Here is a 20,255-nt window from a genome sequence, read left to right on the forward strand (position 1 = left end):
TATCTCCGCTGACGCTCAGGGCTGTAGAGGTCATCTCTAGGTGCTGATCCACCATCTGATCTGGATACGGACTGGATCTGGGTGGCTATGGTGACCTCAGAATAAGAAAGAAACAGACTAATATTAGCGTAGATGCCATTCTTCTAATGATGTAACAAGTACATTTGATGTTTTGGGAAGTGTTCCCAGTTCTGGTTGACCTAATTAATGCAGCCTAACAATCCTTTAACGGATTTGAATTATAGAAATGCGATAGTGTATTATGTGTAAACCAGGTTAAAGAGATGGGTCTTTAATCTAGATTTAAACTGACAGAGTGTGTCTGCTTCCCGAACAGTGTTAGGTAGATTGTTTCAGAGTTTGGGTGCTAAATAGGAAAACGATCTCCCGCCCGCAGTCGATTTTGATATTCTAGGTATTATCAAATGGCCAGGGTTTTTAGATCGCAGTGGACGTGAAGGACTATTATGCGATAAGAGCTCACTCAAATACTGAGGTGCCAAACCATTCAGGGCCTTAAAGGTAAATAGCAAGATCTTAAAATGTATACGATGTTTAATAGGGAGCCAGTGCAGTGTTGACAGAACCGGGATAATGTGGTCATACTTCCTGGTTCTAGTAAGAACTCTAGCTGCTGCATTTTGAACCAGCTGGAGTTTGTTTATTAAACGTGCAGAGCAACCACCCAATAAAGCATTACAATAATCTAGCCTCGAGGTCATGAATGCATGAATTAATGTTTCTGCATTTGACATTGAGAGCATAGGTCGTAATTTAGATATATTTTTAAGATGGAAAATGCAGTTTTACAATGCTAGAAACATGTTTTTCGAAGGAAAGATTGCTATCAAAAAGTACGCCTAGGTTCCTAACTGATGACGAATAATTTACAGAGCAGCCATCAAGTATTAGACGGTGATCTAGGTTATTACATGCAAAAGTTTTTGGTCCAATAATTAACACCTCTGTTTTTTTCTGAATTTAGCAGTAAGAAATAGCTAGTCATCCAGTTTTTGATATCAACTATACAGTCCGTTAGTTTTGCAAATTGGTAAGTTTCATCAGGTCGCGATGACATATAGAGCTGGGTATCATCAGCATAACAGTGAAAGCTAACACCATGTTTCCTAATGATATCTCCCAAGGGTAACATTTAAAGCGTGAAAAGTAAGGGGCCAAGTACTGAGCCTTGAGGTACTCTATACTCAATACTACCTCTTAATTTACTGCCACAAATTGATGGCGGTCAGATAAGTACTATTTGAACCATGCCAGTGCACTTCCTCTAATGCCAACATAATTTTCTAGTCTGTTTAAAAGAATGCTGTGGTCGATAGTGTCAAACGTGGCGCTAAGATCCAGTAGCACTAATAGAGAGATACAACCACGATCAGATGATAAAAGCAGGTCGTTTGTAACTCTAATGAGAGCAGTTTCAGTACTATGATATGGTCTAAAACCTGACTGGAAATCCTCACATATATCAGTTTTCTCTAAGAAGGAACATATTTGTGATGATACTATCTTTTCTAATATCTTTGATAGAAAAGGGAGATTCGAGATCGGTCTGTAATTAATTAATTATTTGGGGTCAAGTTGTGTTTTTTTAATGAGAGGCTTAATAACAGCCAGTTTGAAGGTTTTTGGGGTATATCCTAATGACAATGATGAGTTAATAATATTCAGAAGACGATCTATTACTTCTGGAAGCACCTCTTTTAGGAGCTTAGATGGAACAGGGTCTAAAATACAGGTTGTTGGTTTAGATGATTTAACAAGTTTATACAATTCTTCATTTCCAATAGATCTGATGCGATACTGTGGCTGACAGCTGCATGGTTACAATTTTATCTCTAATAGTTTCGATCTTGGAAGTAAAGTAGTTCATAAAGTCATTACTACTGTGCTGCTGGGTAATGTCTGCACCTGCTGATGTTATATTTTTTTGTTCATTTAACCACTGTATTGAATAAATACTTGGGGTTGTGTTTGATTTCTTCTAAAAGAGACTTAAAGTAAGCTGATCTAGCTGTTTTAAGGCTTTCCTATAGGAGAGAGTATTTTCCCGCCAAGCAATACGAAATACCACTTTTGTTTTTCTCCAGCTGCGCTCCATTTTCCGGGCTGCTCTCTTTAGGGCCCGAGTGTGCTCATTATACCACGGTGTTGCACTCTTTTCCTTAATCTTCCTTAAGCGTAAAGGAGCAACCATATCTAAAGTGCTAGAAAAGAGAGAGTCCATAGTTTCCGTTACATCATCAAGTTGTTCTGAGATATTGGATATGCTGAGGAATTGAGATAAGTCAGGAAGATTATTTATAAAGCAGTCTTTTGTGGTAGATGTGATGGTTCTACCATATTTGTAACAAGGAGTTGACTTCACAGCTTTAGCTATGTGGAATATACACAAAACTAGATAATGATCTGAGATATCTTCGCTCTGCTGCAATATTTCAACACCACTGACATCAATTCCATATGACAGTATTAAATCTAGAGTATGATTTCGACAATGAGTAGGTCCTGAAACGTGTTGTTTAACACCAATGGAGTTTAGAATGTCTATAAATGCTGATCCCAACGAATCTCTTTCATTATCAACATGGATATTAAAATCACCAGCAATTAGGACTTTATCTTTATCTCAGATAGAAAATCAGCAAATTCTTTAAAAAAGTCTGTATGGTGCCCTGGTGGCCTGTATACAGTAGCCAGTACAAACAACACAGGGGATTTATCATTAACACTTGTTTCTTTGGATAACGTTATATGAAGTGCCATTACTTCGAACGGATATGTAACTGTTACTAAGAAAAGTGAAGTTCGTCAAGGCAAACTTTAAATGTTGCTTAAACAAGGATTTAACAAAGGTTTCTTTGAACTGCAATTGAGTAAATTCTTCTTCCTGTCATTCCAAATTCAATTCCAGTTCAACTTCCTGTGGGTTGAGGCTAATTCAAATTCACACTAATGATTTGAAAAAGAGGCAATGTTTCTGATTTTTGCACCACCCTGGCAGAGTGTTTTGAGTGTTGCTAAGCACTGCATGGAACTGTTTTCTATGAGATTATATTGTAAAAAGTAATTTAATTTGAGTTGAGATTTGATCTCAGAAAAAATCAAAACTAAACCTCAGAAGAGAACAACCGAAGCCCAGAGTGCCACACAAACACATGCGGATGTTGTAAAGTATCTCATTACGTGAAAAATGGCCATGATAACCAGCTCAAGTAATCTCTGATAGACGAGTACCTCTGCTCACCGTGAGTGAAAATAGCACGTGTCTCTCAAACGAATGGCAGGGCAGCAGGAGACAGATGAGTAAATGTAACATTCCCGCCGTGTGTCGCATTACTGCCTGTAATATTAACATCCCTGAGGATTATGATTTCAGATCCGTGCACTCATCAACAGTCAGGAATTACAGTGGGATCTGTGATTAGCTCACGCCGAGGCTGATCACTCTGTTTATCATCCAAACACCCGCTGTGAGCGTTACTCAAACAGCTGAATGACCCAGCTTCACAAAGGGGTTTGTCAATCATGTCAATCACCATCTTTCTAAACACCAAAAATGATTCAGATTTGGGAGTTAGTTTACCCAAAAACTGGCATCATTTGCTCACCCTTATTTCATTCCAAACCTGTGATTTTTTTATTTTTCTGTGAAACACAAAAGAAGATATTTAACATAATGTTCAAGCTTTAATTATAAACATTTTGAACTTCCTTTCTTGATTCAAATACCCCTTAAAATATAAATGTGAACTTATACACATCTATACAAACTTACAATGCATCTTTCCAAGGTTATTGTAGTTAACCAAAACAAAAACCATTATATATATGTATATCAAACTTTCATTACTTGAAATAAGATTAACTTTAACTGAAATAAAATAAAACTAAAAAAAAAAAAAAAACACTTATTAAATATTTTTATTTCCTCTAACTACCAATGCAACATTTCTCATATTCACTCAGTTCATATTTTAAAAAAATATATATAGAGAGACATATTTAAGACAATGAGGAAAATACAAAAACACAAAACTAAATTACTAAAACTAAAAATAAAAATATATAAGTGAAAACTAATTCAAAATATTAATTAAAGCTATATTTAGTATCTCAATGCTAATAAATTGCCCAGTGTCTTGTCTCAAAAACAGCTGAAATTAAGTTTAAAAAATATTTTCTCCTTCAAATTAAACAGGCTATTTTGCTACTGTATCTTTAAGGCATTTATATTGTGTGCAAATGAGAACTGATAAGACTGGCTAGTTTTTTGTCATGTGAAATGAATAATAAAACTTGCATGCGGCATCTCAACCATGATGAGTCCTGCACTGCAAAAAAATATTTGCTTGCTTAGTATTTTTTGTCTTGTTTTCCAGTACAAATATCTAAACATTCTTAAATCAAAATTTACTTGAGAAGCAAAACTACATGCAATAACAAGTGTTGTTTTCTGAAAAATGTATCAAAATTAAGTGCTTAAAACAAGAGAAAGAGAAAATGTCTGCCACTAGGGTAAGAAAAATAAATGTTTTCCCTTTAATTAAATGTTTTTCTGACCTCATTTGCACTTTTTTTTAAGCCAAAATCACTTTATTTTGATAAATTGTTCAGAAAACGACCTAAAATCCTAAGCAATTTTGAAATGTATCTTAATTTAAGAATATCTAGATGTTTGTACTGGAGGAAAAATAAAAATAAAAATTTGCAGTGTGAATAGCCCATTTTTTTCACTTTAGTTTGCACTGTGAATGTTATAGTACAACATTTTCTTATAAAATAATTCAAAAAAAAAAAATCTAAAATCTTGTCTATAATACAAGCCCATGACATAATCACTGTCAAATGTGAATGAACTGAATTTCATCGTAGTAAGGATGAAAGTCAGTAGTTCTAGAAATCGTAGTTTCTCGCTCTTCCTCTGATGGATGATATGTCTGGACTCCCCGGTTACAGCAGGACTAACTTTAGCGCTGTTGTCAATTCACTTCAGTTTACATTCTTACATAATGTGAATTTGTCACGGGGCCAAGGACAGTCACGGCAGCGCTGACAAACCCGCCCGGGGCCGCACAGCTCGCTCTGACCCGCGGATCGGCTTCCTGAGATGCGCTGTGGCATTTTCTGTATCCCCTGAGGAGTCCGTGCTGTAGAGAGAGAGGAGGCGCATCAGTCATTGTTTTCTGTGTAAGGTCGTGACTGTTTAGATGCGCGTGGGACCAGTGATCAGCTCTAAATGTGCTGCTGCTGCTGCTGGAAGCTGAACAGGGCTGATTTCCACTGCTGTCGACAACATGAAAGCATCAAAATCATTCAGTAACGCTGCCTTTTTGCAAAAGTCATAAAAGCCTTTAAAAAACTCTTGTTGTCAATAGTAAAGAAAGCACAGAAGGAAAAGCTTGACTATTGCAAAAACTGTATAAATGCACATAAATTGTTGCTGATATGAAAATTAATTCAAAATGATTTTGTTAATGTTTTATATTCACTGCATGTTGCATAAAATTACTAGATTAGTAAAACATTTTTTTTAAATGGCTTGACAACCACAGTTTGTGGTTTGTTTCTTCAAAACAGATTTGGAGAAATGTAGCATCACATCACTTGCTCACCAGTGGATCCTCTGCAGTGAATGGGTGCCGTCAGAATGATCTGAACCTAGATCACAGGCAGGTAACTATATGGGTCTGGACATCAGACAGTGTGTTTAAAGCAATGGTTAACTCACCCTCAGGCCATCCAAGACGTAGATGAGTTTGTTTCTTCATCAGATTTGGAGAAATGTAGCATTCTATCACTTGCCCACCAATGGATGCTCTGCAGTGAATGGGTGCCGTCAGAATGAGAGTCCAAACATCTGATAATCTCTCATTCTGACGGCACCCATTCGCTGCAGAGGATCCATTGGTGAGCGAGTGATGTAATGCTACTTTTCTCCTAATCTCTTCCCATAAATAAACAAATTAATCTACATCTTGGGTGACCTGAGAGTGAGTAAACGTTCAGCAAATTTTCATTTTTGGGTGAACCATTGCTTTAAACACACGGTCTAATGTCCAGACCCTATAGTTTCCTGCCTGTAATCAGTGTTCAAACTCTCTGTATCAGTTACACATACACACACACACACACACACACACACACATCTTTCTCATGGAGGGTTGGGTCGGTTTAATGACTGCTATCTTTAACTGCTATTTATCTAATGGCTCTCTAGGGAACAGCAATTTCTCACTCAGCACGTATAGAGAAATTACGAGCTGAATGCCTCTATGTTTCCCTCTCTCTCTATCCGACTGACATTTGCATTTGTTAATGTGGTTTATAGAGCAGACTTTTGTTTGTTAAATGACAAATTGTGTCTTTTTTGATTGATTGATTGATTGTCGCTGTATCAGCATTTACCAAGCAAGTTTTTCTGTTTTCACTGCATGAGTAATTGTGAGTTACGTAACGCTGTGGTTCCGGTTCTGTCCGGGGAATGTGTCTCTCCGCTCGTCTCATGGGGTTTCGTCGATGTTCACGTCTGTGACTGTGGTCAGCTGTTATGAGGGGTCGTGAAGGACATTTGTCGGAGAGTTTCATTTTATCTATTTAAAGTCTCATTTTTACACAATTTTGGACATACTGAATGCATAAGTATTCATTTGATCACAAATACAGTAACAATAGTAATATTGTAAAATATGATTACATTAAAAATAACTATTTTCTATTGTAATACATTGCAAAATGTAATTTATTCCTGTGATCAAAACTGAATTTTCAGCATCATTACTCCAGTCTTCAGTGTCACATGATCCTTCAGAAATCAGTCTAATATGCAGATTTTGGTGCTCAATTAAATCTTCTTGAGGTTTTATCATAGATATTGATATTTCATATCGGATCAGCATATTTTTTTAGTTTATATTAAACAAGTAATACAGTGTTTTTTTCTAAATTTCTAAAGAATCAAAAGTTCTCTGTGGAAATCCCTTTATGTTTGAGTTTTTATGTTTCAAATTTGAAAGTGGATTCAAAAAGTAGTTGTGAAATTACAGAAACTAACAGCTGATACAACCTAAGGAGACATGTTCATGGTAAATATGAATATGAATCACTTATTTTTGAATGAATAATTACATATTCAACATGAAATCAAAATAAACCTTAAGCGTTTTTTATCTTATTGCAGTTCATTTGTGAAAAAAAGTTGATTACTTTGTAAACTTTCATCAAAGTTGAATAATGTGAAACAGGTTTTGCTACTTGCGTGGGTGATCTTTTTTTTATACGCACTAAATATAAATTTTTCAGTGAAATACAATCAAATAATGAAAAATAAATGCATCACAAACGCCATTTCATGTTGACTTTAAATAAAGCTCAGATGAGAGAAGAAATGATAAAAGAATGATACTACCATGTTTTTTAGACATTTTCTTTGAAGGGAAATTTGATTCGTGGTATAAGAATCTGATGCATCCATCAATTCAAAACAGCATTACGCTACTTTTATAAGGACATTTCTAATAACAGGGAGTCTCTCTTTCTCTGTACTGTGGACAGCCCACTTTCACAGACAGACACACACACACACACACACACACAGGAGTCATTCAGTGTTCGGTTTGGACTCGGACAGAATGGATGGATTTATTTCTCATAGATCAGCTTCCCTACATACATCACTTACTTGCTTCAGAAGGGATTTCAGTGAAAGTGACATGGAGCTTTAACTGGAGAAGCGCTGTCTTCTGGTCAGAATGGTACGGTAACTCACTATTCTGTTTTCAGACCTTCTGCACCTGTGCTTTAATGTCATGAACCATGTTATTATAATGCAAATAGATCTTATAATGCTGTTTTGTTTTGCAAAACAATTTTACACCATTTGTATTTTATAGAATCACTTTATTACACGTATGGGACTTTTTGAAGGAAACGAGAAAGAAGAGAGCAGTGTGTCTGTAAATGGACAGTGAATCATAACACATGATGACATTCCTCGGAGGAAAGTCGAGCGATCCTAATGCATCAGATCATACTGTTTAGTTGCACTCTAAAAAGTTAATTAAATCGAGAACAAGTCGCAGAAATGTGTTTACACACAGAATCCTTGACAGATCTGTGTCTTAGAACACTTGTTTAGATCATGACAGAAATTACATTTACTTCAAAGGAAAGTAGAGATAAAATTACTTGCAATGTGAACGATGCTTTTACAAAGATTTAATGGAAAATAGTTTTTATTAAATTAATTACATTTTATTGAAATAAAAATGTTACTAATTAAAAAATAAAATATATTTTTTAATTATTTAATGTCATATATTATTTTAATAAAATGATTTTGAAGTTATACAATTAAAAAATTATGTATTGGGAGATATTTTCAAAAAGTAAAATTACTTGTAATTTGGACACTTTTACAGAAATTTATTTGAAAAACAATAAATAAATAAATGTAGTGCAATTAAAATTGCATTAATTAAAATAAACAATAATTAAAATTATTGTAATACAATTTCAGTTAAATTATGTTTAAATTATACAGTAATGTACTGAGAGATATTTTGAATAAAAAACAACTTTGCAGTTGTTTTTGTTTGAACTGTTTCTATGGGAAAAAAATTATTTACAGAGTTTAAACAAAAAATTGAGCTGATTATTTAGCATATATATTTTGCATACATATATTTATGGCTGAATACTGCATAGTAATTCAAGATATGATGCATATTGCGACACATCATTATTCATAATTCAATGATTTAACATCAAGCTAAGGTGTTTCAAGTCGAAAGAGCCCACAAATTACTCTGTGATATGGCAAATCTATGATTTTATTTGAATCATCCACTATCACAAATATGTCAGTTAGACTAAAGTTCAATATTCAGTGTTAGAGGGTTTATCATTAAAAACCAAATCATTGACCTAAAAGGGATACTCCACCCCAAAATGAAATTTTGTCATTAATCACTTACGCCCGTGTCGTTCCAAACCCGTAAAAGCTTCGTTCATCTTTGGAACACAATATTTTGGATGAAAACCGGGAGGCTTGTGACTGTCCCATTGACTGCCAAATAATTACCCCAAAATTTTCATTTTGGAGAGGAGTAACCCTTTAAATATGAGCAGTAGACAGAGTGATGCTTGACCACCAAACACCACTAGTATTATTAACTTTAATAAAAGAATAAGGAAATTAATAACTAATAGGGAAACACATTAATGTTAACTTCAATACAGAATACAGAACTTATACAGAACTGTTAAACACAACAGCATCTTATAAATGATAAATCTACACATCTGACCTGAATGCTGCAGGTTGTGATTATGATTTTTTTAGCCAGTGCCGCTTTGCTAGCTAGCTAGGCCGTGACATCTGTTGACCTTTTCCAGCAACTGCCCTCTACAGGTGTTTAAAATGTTCTGCACCTGAAATATTTTCATTGCAGAAAATACACACAAGTAAATATTTGTTGCAAGGTTTTAAAATATTGGTGCAAAATGGCTATACAAATTATTCAATTGGTTCATAATTTTACAGACACAAAGTACACTGAATGTGGGATCTGCTTTTAAATTATTGGAGAAATTTACTAGAAATTTCTGGGTGAAAATAGTTTCAAAGGCACAACATTTAAAACACAGAATTACACGTGAAATTTGGTTTCAAATGGGTTCTAAAACTAATTTTATTCTGCTGTGGTTTAAAAACAAATGTTAATTTACACAACTTCTGATTTTATCAACACAAACTAAACTGAAAAAAAATAAAATAAGTGTAGGATTTACCTTTGAAAAAAACTTTCCCATAGAAGATTGCTAGTAAATTTCACAAATGACAAAGATTTGGGAAGTAACACTGAAATAAATACGAAAGTTTGTAGAAGTAAAAAGACTTGAATATAATTTACTTGTAAAACTTGCTCCAATGACGTTTGCTTTACTTACAAATACAACAACAAAAATCATTTACACTGGAAAAAAACTGGTTTAGGAATTATTTTGAAACTATTTTCACTTATTGCTAGTAAATTTCACAAAGAATCAGCAAGTAACACATTGAATTGAACACTTGCATTTTCTTGTAAAACGTACTTCAATAATCTTTTCATTTATTGTAGTGTATACATATTACTGTTTTACACGTGCAAACCCTGAAACCCAATACAAAGTTACAATATAAATGCAAATCTAACTGTTCTTGCTTCAGTCTGCAACTAAAGTGTTTCAAATGCGTTTTAAAATTAATTCAATTCTGCTGAGCTTAATTGTGACAGGATTTGGATGTGGACTACACACTGTTGTTTATATTGAGCGTATTTGCTTGTGTGAGAGAGAAACAGGACACTAGAAACTAGGGTTCACTCATACATCGCAACACAAACACACACACACCGAACATCAGTCATGTGATTTGATGGATGGCCACTGAGGTCAGAGGAGATTCGGAGGTCGCTGCGAGTGCATTTCAGCAAGCCTCAAACGTGGCGGCGTCGGTTTCTCACTCGACATAAATGCAGATCAGTTAGAAATGCACCTGGCAGGACGGGATCCAGTATCACAGACGTGTCCACTCTCACATCACACACTTCAAGACACGGTCCCAGCCTGATTCAAACATCTTATGTTAGTATTTATTAAAAGTACACTACAGGAAGATTTTGTAAAAACTTATCAAAAAACTGGAATCTGGCCTTACCAACAGTCATTCAAAAGCAGTCAAAACTAACTAATAGATATCACCATATTTTACCATGTGAGGCATTGAAATGCACTAATTTGCATCCATTTCCTGAACATAAATCATTTACACTGGAAAAAAACTGGTTTAGGAATCTGAACACTGGATTAAGCAGATTCACAATTCTTGCTTAATTTTGTTGACATATTAGAGTTTAATGTTTTATAGAGGGGATTCTGAATATCTCTCCATAAATCAGAAAACATATAGAAAAAATATATTTTCACCACATTTTAGGAATAAAATGTTATATAAATCAGTGCAAATGATATATGAACAAACCACACAGTAAAAACCTTCAGAATATAGATAGGAATAAAACTGCAAAATTTGGTGTTTGTAAGTGCTGCTGAAGTGGAGAAAAAACTCTTTAAAGATATGAAAGTAAAATAACCCAATTTCTAACATTTGACCAGTATATTAAAAAGTGTCTGTATAGTGTATTGTCTTAAAATAGCGTGCACTGATGAATCATTCATAATAATAAGGACATAGACCATTTTTATTTCGTTTTGACATTAAATTAGTTTCTTGCACATAATGTTTTCTGAAAAATTCCCTGTAACTTTTTCTGGTTGAATGAGAGTGAGATGTGTGTTTTGATGAATTTGGCCCCTGTCACTTGGGACCTTGTCCTTAAATGGCATGTGTATGTGTGTGTATACTTAAGCCCACTGGACAGTAGGAATGTCCATTAACCCTGCGGCCCGTCACTGCTGAAACAGCAGCGGCTAAATCCAGATCCACAGACTAAAGGGTCGGATTTGAGAACCTGAAAACTCCCCCTGGACCGTCTCACAATCTACCAGACCGCACCTGTCTGTATGTCTGCTACACTCACAACCATCAACTGAGCAAGTTTGAGCTGCACATTTTGTTTTGCTAACTAAAAACTGGATGTATATTTCCTTAAGAACCAGAATCTAGCAGGAGATGCATTTATGTAAAGACATTTAATGTTACAAGGATTTCTATTTCAAATAAATGCTGTTCTTTTGAACTTTCTTGAGAATCTTGAAAGATAAAATGTGACCATGGACCACAAAACCAGTCATAAGTCGCTGGGCTATATTTGTAGCAATAGCCAAAAATAAATTGTATGGGTCAAAATTAGCAATTTTCTTTGATGCCAAAAATGATTAGGATATTACATTTACATTTATGCATTTAGCAGACGCTTTTATCCAAAGCGACTTACATTGTATTCAAGTTACAGTTTTTACATTTTATCAGCTCTTAAATATTACGTAAAGATCAGGTTCCATGGCTATATTTTGTAAATTTCCTACCGTAAATATATGAAAACTTTATTTTTGATTAGTAATATGCATTGCTAGGAACTTCATTTGAACAACTTTAAAGGCGATTTTCTCAATATTTTGATTTTTTGCACCCTCAGATTCCAGATTTTCAAATAGTTGTATCTCCGCCAAATATTGTCCTTTCCTAACAAACCATACAACAATGGAAAGCTTATTTATTCAGATGTATAAATCTCAATAATAAAAAAAAATTGACCCTTATGACTGTTTTTGTGTTTTTGTGAATCAGTTTCCACAAAAATATTGTGCAGCACAACTTTTTTCAACATTGATAATAATCAGAAATGTTTCTTGAGCAGTAAATCAGTATATTAGAATGATTTCTGAAGGACACTGAAGACTGGAATTATGATGCTGAAATAAATTCAGCATTGATCACATGAATAAACTACATTTGAATATACTCACATAGAAAACAGTTATTCTAAATAGTAATAATATTTCACAATATTACTGTTGCAGCCTTAGTGAGCAGAAGAGACTTTTTTCAAAAACATTAAAAATGTTATCAACCCCAAACATTTCAACAGTAATGTAAATGTCTGGAACATTTTTTTAAATAAATAAACTAATAAAATAATATTTTTATTTTGCTCTGTATAATTTTCATGAACTACATCTGACAGTGTGTTCTTACAGAATCCCGAGTCGCTGGACTCGTCGATCCAGAGCTGTCTGTCCGCCCTCTATCCACCGTTTGAGGTCACGGCCTCTACTGTCCTCAGCCAGCTCTTCCAGGTCATCGAGGGTGGTTACCACGGAGACGCCCTCCAGTGTCTGACCGACTTCCTCATCCCTGCCAAGCACCTTCTGGAGAGCGTTCAGCAGGCGGCATGTGTGAGTGTGGGAAAAATTATAAATAAATGACCTCAGAAATCATAACATACAGTCGAACTAGCAATGAGCGACTAGTGAAGGAAAACACGTGTTTAAAATCATGGAAAATAGTTATAGGGCCTAAAATATATATGGGTGGTTTCTTCAACTATGGGCCCTTCTGACCTTCTAAAAATTCAGAAAATAAACTCTCTTAAAAGACTCTTCACACTCTCACTGGTTTCATTTGTCCAACAGTGAACATACATGAATCACAAGAGAATTGTGGCATTTTTTGTGAAAGTCATGAATATTAGCCCATTAAAGTGCTATTTTCATCACATCTTAAATTGTGTATTTGTTTAATAACATTCTTTGATGGGAAATAACTTTAGACAATATACTTCAAATAAAATGGTAAACTCTTGATTTCATAGTCAGCATTTTATTTTATTTAGATTTTTTCTGTATAATTTACCAAATTTTCAGCTTATTGTGTTATCTTTTCAGACATTTTAATAATAAAATAAAATGGCAAACTCTTGTTAGGGCTGATTTCATAGCTATCATTTTATCTATTATAAATAAAACTGATTCATATTTTGACATTTTCAGCATAATTTACCAAAATGTCAACTCATTCTTCGATGAAAAGCAGCTTTTTAAACAACATAAAATAGCAATCTCTGCTAGGGCTGATTTCATAGCCGTCATTTTATGTATTACAAATAAAATTAAATAATATTTGGACACTTTTTGTATAATTTAAAAAAAGAAAAAGATAATTTTAGACATTTTAATAATAAAATAAAATGGCACGCTATTGCCAGAGCTGCATAGCTAGCATTTAATGCATTACAAATAAAATTAAATAATACTTTGACATTTTCTGGACAATTTATCAAATGTTCAGCTCATTCTGTTTTGGAAAATATATATTTTTTAGACATTTTAAATAAAATAATATTTTGATATTTTCAGCATAATTTACCACATTTTCAGCTTGATTAGAAGAGTTAATTAATAAAAAAAATATATTGCTCGTAAGTGAGATTTACCTTGAAATTTACCTTTGACTTGTTTTCTTGGCAGGTCACATATTTAATCTCAAGAGCACATGCTGTTCTCTTCAAATTTAAGAATGAAGATCTGAAATTAGAATAAAAAAGAAATTATATAAAAGGCATTTTTAAATATATATCAAAATACAGTAACAAAATACATGATGAAGGCACAATAAAAAGTTTCTGAAAGAGTTTTAAATGTCCATCATTTAAGAAAACATGGGGGGGGGGGTACTTTTTAGTAAAAATCACCTGAAGACATAAGTGCCTAAAATTGAGAAAACACCCTTAAACTTTCTCTTATGCATTCTTATTACAGTATGTTAATAGAAAAAGTACATGCACACAGTATTTGTCAACAACCCTTCTTCTCTTATAGATGCTTTCTGATTAATGACAACAAGCAACACTTTGAAATTGATATTAATGTCTGAAAATAATCAGTAGCACGTTGTCTTGAGCAGCAGTGTCATGCAGCTACAGTCTGAGCTCAGCTGATCTGAGAAGCGACTGCAGTATGTCTTTCAGACGGATCATCTTTGAGGAGTCATTGAGATAAGTGCTCCAGACCGCTGTCTGACATTCACTACAGAGTGCAGAATCTGAGGTCGATTAATGAGTGACTGAAGCAGTTGGCCATGTGATGTTCATCTGCTCAGCGCAGTGATTATAAGATGTCTTTGACATCAAGAGCATCTCTCCATTCTATTCACACAATAGGCTCTTTTATAAAGCCCTTTATCAGCCTGATCTTCCACAGATACTCGTCTGAACAACTTCCAAGGGCTGCACTTCTTTATTTTCACTTCATAATCACTATCTATATTAGTAAAAGAAGGACGATCTTAATATAATCCACAGTAATTATTTCCTTTTTGGCAGTCAGTATTTCACTCTGGAATGTGAACACTTAAAACTGCACTTACATGTGACATTGAGGAATATCAGCTGCACTGGCAAGTCTTATTGCTTTATCATTTATAAATTAAAAGTTGTTTATACAATGCATGAAAAATTCATTGATACTAATTATTATATATTTGTGAAAAGACTGTATCTCATAAAATTGTTTCGATATCACTTTTTTTTACCCTAATTTGCCCAATTTTTAAAAAAAACTTGAAAACTTCACAAAAAAAAAAAATCAACACAGGTGATGCATTCTGGGAAATAAATTATTCCACCAAAATTAACTTATTTAATATGATATGTAGAAAATAAAACTATCTATCTATCTATCTATCTATCTATCTATCTATCTGTCGGTCTTTGCATCCATCCGTCCATCCATTTATCTGTCCTACCATATATCCTCCTATACACTCAAAAAAAATATTCTCCAACACTGTTCAGTTTATTTAAAAAAATCATTTTCATTTACAACTCAATTACATTTCTTCGCATGAATTAGTTTTTTATGAGTTGGGGCTACACATATTTATTGGATGGAAATCCTGCCCTCAATTAAATTGAGTTCATCCAATTAATTCTTTTTTTAAGTGTATGTCTACATCTATCCATCCATCTAAGCTTTAAGGCTTACAAAAAAAGCTTTTTCAAGATGTTTTTGAACAAGGCTTTCATAAAATCAGTTTGTCTTGTACTTTACAGTTATGAGATTTTATTTATATATAATGAGTTCTTTTGAACGGCTTCCTTAGATTCAAATTCAAATTTGAATTCTGCATCCTTATTGCTGCCACATTTCAAATTTAAATTTAAATGTAACATTCCATTTGGAATCTAAAAGGGATTCTCAACTGAGTTCTAACTTAAATAGATTTTCTGTGTGTCCCGAACAGGCTCCGTACTCTCAGGGGGTGTTCAGGTTTTCCGGGTGGCCTTTGTGTTTACACAATCGCATCGTGATCCATCTCGCTCCTGTTAACCCTTTGCTGCTCAAACCAGGAGACTTTTACCTGCAGATTGTGCCGTTTGGAAACCAGGCAGCCCGTATTGTGGTCCAGAGCCTTTTGGAGGTGGAGGAGGAACGTGAGCTGGAGGAAACCCCGATACCTGAGACCTCGTACCCCAGTATCTTCACTGAAGCCTGGCTTCAGGAACTCAACGAGGGGAGACATGGAACGCCTCTGGCTTTTTGCGTCCTCAAAACCGAGCAGGGCATAATCAAGGTTCCATGGGAAGAGGTGGCCAATCCTGAATTTGAAGACGATCGGAGGATGGCCTCCTCGTCTACGTCAAACCAACAAGAGTCTTTGAGTTTGTGCCAACCACATACACCTACCCCTTCTAGTTTCTCAGTCGAGACGAGGATTTGTCCTGCACGGGATGGTATAGCAGTGTCCTTGCATTTGGTAGAAAACAGCAGTAGTTCCAGAAACACTGAAATGGATCCAGCTCAGTCTGGGATGCGACCGGTGGGATGGGTGTCTCCAAGCACATGGGACAGCAGAAGTCTGGTTGGCAATTGCAAAGATCTAATGGACCTTACCAAAGAAACGCAAGGAAACTCACAAACTTGGGCTCAGAGTCATGCTCCTCTGCTGAGGTCTAATAGTGCTACTCGGGAACGTACAGCTTGTATTCGCACCGTGAGGTTCGCAGAGGAACCCTGTACACCGTGCATGCAGAGGAAACACGGGCAAGGGACCAAAGCACAAAAATGTCGGTACATGGAACCACAGGAGAAACCTATTAAACCCAAAGAAAGATCTGAGCATCCGAGTAGCCTTCACAGACCTGCTCAGGAAAATACAGCTTGTTATAGCTCCTCAGAAACAGGTGCTTTAGGTAATTACTCCAGCGAAGGGCATAAGGATCAAACAGAGAACATTTCTCAGGACAAGATACACTGTTTTACTCCAGCTGTGGTTGGGACTTCTGAGAAGTGCCACATTGTTGTCCAAGGAGAGACAAATGAGGTGGACAGAAGCAGCTACTTTGAAATGATTCCCAGGCTGCATGTGGTTCCAGGGAAGAAGACCACCACTTTTGGACTTGTGTCTCCAAAGATAAACAGAAGACGACTACCAGCTCAAGGTTTGGATCATTTTGGATCAATCTTCTGTATCTATCTATCTATCCATCCACCCACCTGTCCATTCATCCATGCATAAACCCACCCATCAACACACCCACCATCTATCCATCTATCTGTCTGTCCATACATTCATCTTTACAACAATCCATCATCTATCGTTCCATCTATATATCCTATAGCTGCATTTCCATCCATACATCAATATTTACATCCATTCATCCATCCTATATCTATCCGTCTTTCCATCCATCCATAAATACATCAATTCTATATCCATCTATCTTTACATTCATCCAGACACTTTTCGAGAGACTAACCTAAGAAAAAAGGAGGAAAAGATCAATGTTTGATCAAATATGATCAATATGTTTTATTTAAAAGCAAGTCCTTATGATCTAATGAATCATATTAGAAGCAAAACAACATCTTTGATCATGTTTTAATGCATGTTGACTTATTCCTTTGAAGATCTCTCTCAGGACCCAAAAACTCTGTCCCCTCCAGTTACTGGACCACGAATAAATCTTTCAGATGCATCAGCACAAGCTGAAACAGAGAGACCACCATCCAGATCATCCACACCTCCTGCACTTACAGCTGATGGCCTCCTTCACTCAGGAATGGTGTGTCTAACAGGTGAAAAAATAAAAATAAAAATCTTTTCAAATCAATATCATGCATTTTTATGCTTTGAAACTGTAGACATCTGGTGTTCTGTAATTTGGTTGTAAAAAAAATTGTCAACAAAGTAAAATGATGTAGCTGATCTAGCTATATATAATGTGCATCTTTCAATATTTTTTAAATAAATCTAAAATTTTATTTTAAATTGAAATATATTTTAATGTATATTTTAATTTTAAATTATATAATAAATAAATAAAAATATGAATTTATAATGTTTTTAAATTATTTACAATTAAACTAATGAAACAAATTAATAAAAATAAATGTGTAATTTTTTATTTTGAATTATTCATATAAATTTAATAAATACGTTCAAATGTATATTCTTGAAATTATATATTTAAAATTAAAAGTGTAAATTTTCTATATATAAATAAAAAATTCACTATATAATATTCTGTGTTGGGGCCAGTGAGGCAAGCAGAAACAAATCCTTATTGAGCAATGAAAACTATAGACTAAGAACCCCATGAATAGCATCCCTTTCTTCTGCAATAAGATGTTTTTTGGAACGAGCCCATGTTGCGTTTTCTATTGAAATTCAATGTTTATATGCTGAACAAGGCAAGTGAAAACTGATGATCCCAGACTGCAGTAATGAAAGCATTAGCCACTTACAGGACAGCGCTGTGTTTGTCCTGCCTCCTGCAGGGGGTCAGGACCGTTCAGGCCGTGCTGTTGTAGAGATTTATGGAGATCATCAGGTTTGGGCTTCTGCACCCATTTCAAGCCAGGAGATCTGCAAACTACTGCTGTACCTCCACACCATCACCAGGTACAACATCTGCCCAACAAACACACAATAGATGTTCACTGCTGAAAGACTGATAGATGTTATTTTTAGGAAAGAGAAAGATCTAGGAATGGCGATGGTGTTTGATGCACGGAAGAAGCCACCACATCCAGAGATCACCAAAGCTCTCCTTATGCTCCAGGTGTGTGTGTGTGTGTTTGGGTTAAAACTGCAGCTTGAAAACCTCTTTCGGCACTAAATATTAAGTGTTTGTCCACAGGAACTCGATCCTCATGCTGCGCGCTGGGTTCTGCTGCTGCTGCTCAATAAGGACAACAGCCAGAGTCATGAGAAAAGGCCCGGTGTTACGGTCAGGAGAGCTGTTTTTTATGTACACCTGGCTTCAGTGGTTTTCTTTATAATATTGTTGTGAATGCAGGTGTATTTCTAATGGACTTTGATCTTCTCAACCCTCTGCAGATGGAAACTGTGTCGTCACTTAAGGCTCTTTATAAAATAGTGGACGTCAGTCAGCTGACTGCGGCTCTACACGGATCTTTCCAGTACAATCACTGCGACTGGCTACAGATCCATCAGGTACATTATTGAGCAAGCAATCTGGTCCCTAGCAGTATTATTATTAAAATAATAATAATAATTATTATTATTAGATTTTATTGCATTATTTAATATGTACACCATATTAAATTGTTATATTTTAAAATAATTTTTACATTTTATAAATATTACTTTATATTATCAATGATGTTATATATTTTAGATTCTTATTTTTAATATTATATTTGAATAATACAAGATTATAATTGATCATATATTACTGTATATTTTAAAATATGTACTATAATATTTAATAATACAATGTTAATGTTTAATATTATATATTAATATATTATTTTTATATATTGATTTATTATTATAATTTATATATTTAATAATATTTCATTAAATTACAAAACAAATATGTAATTGGCATGATATAATATTAGTATTATATACTTTTTTATTCTTTTTTGTAACTATAAATTAAAAATACTAATTCTTTTTACCCTAACCTTGCATATCTGTATAAACATGTAACATTTTTATGCTACAGAAACTGTATCCATTTGTGTCAGATCTTCAGGAGGCATCTGCTCTGCTATCAGGAGCCGTGAAGAAACTGGAAGGCGTTCATAAGATCGACACAGTACAGGTAATGTTCTTGTTCTGTCTTAAACCAACCTCCCACCTCCAATCAAAATGATTTATGAATAAAAACATGCTGTTCTTACGTAAAGATGATGCACAGACCTCTATGAATATGTAAAATATCAGAAATTACTGTGTGTGTGAATCAGGATGTGCAGCAGTGCATTGAGGAGCAGGGAGCTCTAATGAAGGATGTGCTGGAAGACGCACGATTGGTCGGATTGCAAAGGGGAGGCGGAGCCGTGCTGGCGAGGCTGAGGCGGGAAACTGAAGTGAGGTCACCAGACTGTGAACAGAGCCGGTAAACACACATTTAAACACACGTCAGCCTACTGAGCCTACAGATAATACTGAAGTGACCCGATAGAGTAAATCATCTGTTTTCCCGCAGTGAGGTGATCGACACAGTCACACATTTGTACAACGCCATGGAGGAGCAGGTGCACATCCTGGCCAGGAAGTCCAATATGTCCCTGCAGCACCTGGACTTCCTGTTACAGCTCAGACAGATGGAGTCCAGGTTTGCAAAGGTACAATCACACAGCTGTAAACAAAATGCAAATGAAAAAGTTGAAAATCAGTTTTACTTATAATAGGTTGTACTTGCACTTTAAAGAAACGTCTAGGGCTTGACGGCTTGTATAAAAAAATATAATAATGTTTT

At 34.9% G+C, this 20,255-nt stretch overlaps 1 protein-coding gene across 1 annotated transcript in view; it reads left to right on the plus strand.

Annotated features, from left to right (window-relative positions):
- LOC306860946 (pleckstrin homology domain-containing family G member 4B-like) overlaps positions 1-20,255 on the plus strand; it is a gene marked incomplete at both ends in the record, with an annotated part of 94,966 nt that overhangs the window by 60,543 nt on the left and 14,168 nt on the right. Inside the window, 10 exons of the mRNA XM_079402972.1 lie at positions 12,721-12,918; positions 15,764-16,961; positions 17,431-17,598; positions 18,301-18,424; positions 18,494-18,584; positions 18,663-18,752; positions 18,863-18,979; positions 19,497-19,595; positions 19,741-19,892; positions 19,983-20,121. Coding sequence (XP_079259098.1) covers positions 12,721-12,918; positions 15,764-16,961; positions 17,431-17,598; positions 18,301-18,424; positions 18,494-18,584; positions 18,663-18,752; positions 18,863-18,979; positions 19,497-19,595; positions 19,741-19,892; positions 19,983-20,121 — 2,376 coding nt within the window. The remainder of the gene's footprint in view (positions 1-12,720; positions 12,919-15,763; positions 16,962-17,430; positions 17,599-18,300; positions 18,425-18,493; positions 18,585-18,662; positions 18,753-18,862; positions 18,980-19,496; positions 19,596-19,740; positions 19,893-19,982; positions 20,122-20,255) is intronic.

The sequence above is a fragment of the Barbus barbus genome (assembly GCF_936440315.1).
Source record: "Barbus barbus genome assembly, chromosome: 41".
NCBI classification, from domain to species: domain Eukaryota; kingdom Metazoa; phylum Chordata; class Actinopteri; order Cypriniformes; family Cyprinidae; genus Barbus; species Barbus barbus.